Consider the following 6,008-nt stretch of genomic DNA (forward strand, 5'->3'; position numbering starts at 1 on the left):
ACACTTGAATAGTAATAAGAACTCAGTTTTTAAGGAATGCATTACATTGAAATTGAAATAAGTTAAACATAACAATAACAACAACATGAACCCTTATTAGAAGTTGTAGTCCATGATTAATGATAAAAACTTCATAACCAATCATGTTGTTAATCAAGCATATTTGAGCTATAGAACCTACAAAGGAAAAAATTTATATAAGAGTAATAATCAATAACCAATACTAATATAAATTGTTTATAATTTTAAAATGTTAAACAAACCTTATAGAAACGCCAACAAACCTTATATCTTGTAGTTAATGATCATACTTTAAAAAGAGATAAGAAAATATTTATTTATTTTTTCATTTGTGTAGCCCATTAAGTTATTGAGCGAAGACAAATCATTCATCTAAGTGTAAACCTGTATTTTTCCATATGAACCCACCCCATAAGTGGGTTGAGCTAAGCACACTCACAACCTGAGTCCATTTTGGTCGACCTAATTACTACTCCACCTCAATTATAATATTTTTAAATATTACTTAAGTTTCCATGCATTGAATTATTACTTAAATTTCTAAAAGTAACTTAACATTACATAATTGATTATTGGAATTGGGTCACAACCTACCCAAAGAATTAATAAACAAAACAACTTTTCATAATACAAATGAAAAATGAATTATGTCTTCCATATTTTAGACCATGCAACCTAAATATCTCCACAGATACTTCATGGAGATGATGTTGTCGTGCATTTGTCGAGATTTATTAACAAAATAAGTGCAGTTATTTTGTTCACGTTCAGATGATAGCTAGGAGCGCTACTTGATCATGAGAGGTTCTTCAAAGAGTTGGTCGATACAAAATTCTGGTTGGCTCCATTCCAGCACATATCTATTGGAATTTCCTACATCAGTAAAAAAAAACAACATTATAACATAGACTAAAAAAATTCTCATAAAAATATATATTTTTCCGTTGAACAATTTTAGTGGTCGAGGTACCTGGGTAATTTTACCCTGCTGCAGAAAGGTCGATCAATTCGGACGACCTTCTCAATCTTTCTAAGGATTGTGAACTCTTGTATTCGTCCAACCTTACTCAAAACACCGATTATATCTAAAATATCCAGATATCAGAAATTGTTAATACAGTGCGAATAATATAACTACAAAATAATTAACAAAGACTCACTGATAGTTGACGTATCCTCCCGAAAGTTGAGTTAAAAAAGATGAGTGTTTGATGGGTAATATTCAGAATTTTCAAAACTAATAGTTGGTGGGAATTGGAAGTACTGATAAAGTTGAAGAATAACATGAGGTGATTTATATAGAAATTTCAGAATTAGGGTTACTTCTCAATGCAAGTTAAAAAAATGTAGGAAAATTAGGGTATTATGAATGGTATTTGAAATTAGCCGGCACAATTTTTTTTTTCAACCAAAATTTCAATCGTACGCTTATAGTGACTTTTAATAGCATGAGGTGATTTACCACTCAAAATAGGAAATTCAATCAATTCCAGGGTAATTTTTTCTTCATAAGAATGGAATGTATCAAACATGATATTAAAATACTACCCCGTGCGTTACAAATCATGATATTAAATAGTGATTCCATTTATTAAAATATTACAAACGCACGGTTCACTTATAATTATTATGAATGATAGGTCAATATATCTCATTTATGAAAATGATTAATTATAGGAAAGGTGTTATTTAACTGAGAAACGCATTGACTTAAAAAAAAAATTGAGAAACAAGTTGTTGACGATCCTCGCACAGGTAATCAGTAATTATAGGAAATTCGAAACTATTTCGAATATTTTTGAAAAATAGTAATTCTATTTAAACACATGGATCTTGTGGTGCAAAACAAAAATTATTTGTAATTAAATAGTTGAAATAGTCAAAATGTTAATTAGCCATTAATGTGGATATTTTATGTTAGCAATTAATGAACGACTAAAAAAATAATAATAAAAAATCAGCATTCAATAAGCTTTCAATAATGAGCCTCCATATAAAACTGAAATAAAAATGAGCTTTGTAATGTTTTGGTCCAAATCAATAAGACGGTGACACTTGTCAGGCAAAAAGAGAGATTGGATGAAAGTAATTCTTGGAGTGCCAAATCAGCAAGGTGGGTCTCACAACCTTCCTCTTTTCTAAAGTATATAGATTGTTAATTCACTAGATTTTATTTTTTATTTTCGATTTTGTTATTTGGTGTTCTTTTCATCTCATCATACACCTACCGTTATTCATTCACTTTATCCATCATCTTCTCTCTCATTTTTCTTATTTCTTTGACACATTCACATTTTTCATTCTCGATCATCCGCCTCATCTTCACTTAGTTACTTTCCCCTATCTATTCTTCTCCCTCTTCCTCCTCCTATCTGTCATCCCTTCATCCACCATTTTTCCGACAAACCATCACACTCAAACATTCTCCCCTAAACGTACTATTTCGTCTCCTCCTCCACCTCACATTGTAACCATCCAAACCGGGAAGATGGAGGAGGAAAGGAGGGAGAATTTGGGGAGATGAGAGAGAAAATTTAAGTGCAATGGTTCGTCGGAAAAAAAAAATAGTGGGAGAAGGAATGATTGGTGGGACAAGGAAGATGAAAAATATGGAAAAATAAAGAAGAACTAAATTTGATGAAAGAGAATTTTTGAAGAACTAAAAACTGATGTGAAATTACATGTTTGACATAATTTTGAATAAAATTGTGACGTGAGCTAGCAACCAGGTAAAAAAAACTCAAACTGTTTTATGATGTCATAAGAACTATTTTCATTCAATTTTTTTCCCAAGACTAAAAAACTATAAAATTTTCATTGGGTCTAGCTATTCTAGATTTGAGTGTATAAGTCAAGGAAAAACATATTTAATCCAATTTTTTCATGTTTTCTTTTCTTTGTTTATACTTACTTTAATAAGTAAAGACCAAAAATAAAAATACTTACTTATAAAAGCAAAAACTTAAAACTTATCTTTATTGATTTGTCTCACTAAATTAGGCACTTGTTATTGTTGAGAAAAAAATTGAAATAATACGAAAAACACATGGGACGAACGAAAGTCAGATATGCATGCTTTGAGAGACGATTTATTCCTTGCAAACCATGTTTTCTTAGCATTAGTTTAAACCAACGAAGTGATTGCTCATGAAGAAAGTTGTTGCTTTCATTTTAGTAAAATAGACTTTCAAAAAAAAAGTAAAATAGAAGTAAGGTTCATTTTTTAATGAGTGTTTCTAACCCCTATCCCAACTCTCAAAAGTCATGAGTATTAAGTGACCAACTAGGTTGTATGTTCTTTTACTCCCATATAAGAGTCGTATTCATGAATGATTTGTAAATATTTTTATAAGTGATTTATAGTTTTAGAAACTTATTCTAACCCGTGGTCATCATGGAATAAAACTTACTTTTTTCTTTAAAATATAGAGTTTCAAGTAAAGGACATATTGGAATAGAAGTTACTTTTTTCCCACAACTTATATAGGAGAAGATAAATGTTTTTTTTTAGAAAAACCAAATATATTCATAAAATAGAGGAAGCGGTCCAAGACCAAATTACAAAGAAAAGGAGAAGATAAATGTTTAAATTGAGGAAGAAAAGAATAATAAAAACAAAAAAAAAATGAAAATCCACACTATTCCAAATTAGGTAAAATTGAGAAAATTAAAGATGATAACGGGTCACATGTCGGTGGCATATAATGTTTTTATAATATTTTTTTTATAAGCAATGAAATATATTGATATGAAGTATAAGAGGATACTTCAACCCAATATAAAACAGAAAGAAATAAATATCAGATGAAGTAAGAAAATTACAACATATAGATGAAAATAAGCCCTTGGAAGCAAGACTCTATAAAGAATGTTTCATTAAAACCTTATTTGGAAAAATCCCCTTGGACAAAAACTTAGTGAAAGAAAAATAATACACAAATTATAGAGTCAAAGACAAAGCCACCAATAGGATCAATACACAGATTTTGAGCCTAAATAAACCTTCATCAGTCATTCCCTATCCATCAGAGGTAAGCATGCAATTTCGTTTTCTCACCATTACCAACATGAATTATAATGTTTTTCTAGTAATTTAATTTAACTTATATTATTATTTTATTTTATCAATCTAAAATTATTATTCTTCGTTAACCTAAAAAATATAAAATTATTTTTATTTACTCTTCAGTATTAAAATAAATTTTATTGTTCATATAATTTTTAGAAATCATTTATTATAAAATATAAAATTTATATAATTACATGAAAATATTTAAATTTAAAGTTAGAATCAACAGATAATAAATTGCTATTGATAAAGAAGTTAAATTAATTAATATATACAAATTATAATTATTATACATTTAATAATAAGTAAAGTAATTTTGAATATAAAAAATATATGAATATATTATTTTATGCCTTTTAAAGTATTACCATAAGCTTTCCGCCTCTGCTTCCATCTAAGATTTTTTTATCTTATCAACTGGGCTTCCTTGCTTCAGCCCAACTATTCTATCATTTTCCAATATTTTCCCCAGCAATAAAAGCAATGGTTGCACTTGCTGTGTCGATGGTGCTAAATAATGTGGAGGTGGGCCTTAAATCAGCTTTCGCCTTTGCTTGAAATTTGAGAAAGAATTGACAATATTCATGAGCACATGCCCTTATCTACCATTCAAGCCAACACACATTTCTTAGCCCTCCATTTTCTTCGTTACTTGCTTGGCCAATTCAACTTTGCTTTCCTTCATGTGATTCATGCCAAAACCAACTTCTAGGTTCACGTATACATGTGATTCATGGCTGCGCCTACCGTGTGTCAGTTTCAAACTGACACACGGTGCTTCAGTTTTACTATTTGAGTGATAAGACAACAATAACCTTTCTTACTTAAATTTTTTCATCTTTCTCCTTCCACCGTCACCAACACACTGTTATTGCTGTTCTTCCCTTTCCACCCCAGATCCTCCTCCGCCGCCGCAACCTCCACCCGCCAGTGCTGCCACCCTCCTCCGCCTTCACCACTCAAGATCGCACACCCATGATACCCAGATCCAGAACCAGTAGCGGCGGAACCGGAGAGGATGGTGGCATCGAGACAGTTTCTTCATCTCCGATCTGCAAAACCTGAGCCACCGCCAACATCTCCGACCCAGATCCAGAACCAGTAGCGGCGGAACCGGAGGAGGAGGACTGGTCAGCAGTGGCACTGCTGCGCTTGGCGGTTCCAGATTTGGGGCTTTAGGGTTGCAGATCCCCAGTTCTAGCAGCAACCTCAAACAATGCCAGATTAGACAGATCCGCAGGAAAATGAGGGAGATCATGACTAACCAGGCTACATCCTGTGATCTGAAAGAGTTGGTCCGTAAGTTTATCCCTGAAATGATTGGGAAAGAGATTGAGAAGGCAACCTCTAGCATTTACCCTCTACAGAATGTATTCATTAGAAAAGTGAAGATCTTGAAAGCCCCTAAGTTTGATCTTGGGAAGCTGATGGAGGTTCATGGTGATTATTCAGAGGATGTCGGCACAAAGGTGGACAGGCCTGCTGAGGAAACAGTTGTTGAGGGAGCCACTGAAGTTGTTGGAGCTTGATCCGATTCATGATGTATTTTTGTTCGTTCTAGAGTTTCTTTTACTTTATTTTATTTGTTATAAGTTTTGTTATGACTTCAAGAAACAATTTTATTCTCGCAAATAAATAATAAGATCTGCAAAAGGCTTTGAACCGACAATGGAGGAGATCTGGTTTTGTTGTTCGAACGGTGGTGGTGGCCAGGGAGGGAGAGGGAGGTGGTGACGGCGCTGCCATGGGAGTGAGAGGGGTGGTGGCGGCTATGGGTTCTCAGTGGTACGAAAATTCACCATTGTAACACCCCGATTTTGGTGGCGTCACTTTAGTAACCAAAAAGAAAGTTTAAGCGGAAAAACGTGAATATATATATTTTTTTTACAATGGAACCAAAGGCTGAAAGAAATAAACT

The 6,008-nt window shown here is 32.7% G+C and overlaps 1 protein-coding gene across 1 annotated transcript; it reads left to right on the top strand.

Moving 5' to 3' along the window:
- Positions 1 to 5,308: 5,308 nt before the first annotated feature.
- LOC130714177 (40S ribosomal protein S3a-like) lies at positions 5,309 to 5,688 on the top strand. Its single transcript, XM_057564070.1, has one exon. The coding sequence runs from the start codon at positions 5,335 to 5,337 to the stop codon at positions 5,617 to 5,619; it is 285 nt and encodes a 94-aa protein (XP_057420053.1). The 5' UTR covers positions 5,309 to 5,334; the 3' UTR covers positions 5,620 to 5,688.
- The last annotated feature ends 320 nt before the right edge of the window (positions 5,689 to 6,008 follow it).

The sequence above is a fragment of the Lotus japonicus genome, chromosome 4 (assembly GCF_012489685.1).
Source record: "Lotus japonicus ecotype B-129 chromosome 4, LjGifu_v1.2".
Taxonomy (NCBI): domain Eukaryota; kingdom Viridiplantae; phylum Streptophyta; class Magnoliopsida; order Fabales; family Fabaceae; genus Lotus; species Lotus japonicus.

Excerpts from the sequence above, each read along its gene's own strand:
- LOC130714177 (XM_057564070.1), top strand. The coding sequence starts at position 5,335 with ATGAGGGAGATCATGACTAACCAGGCTACATCCTGTGATCTGAAAGAG.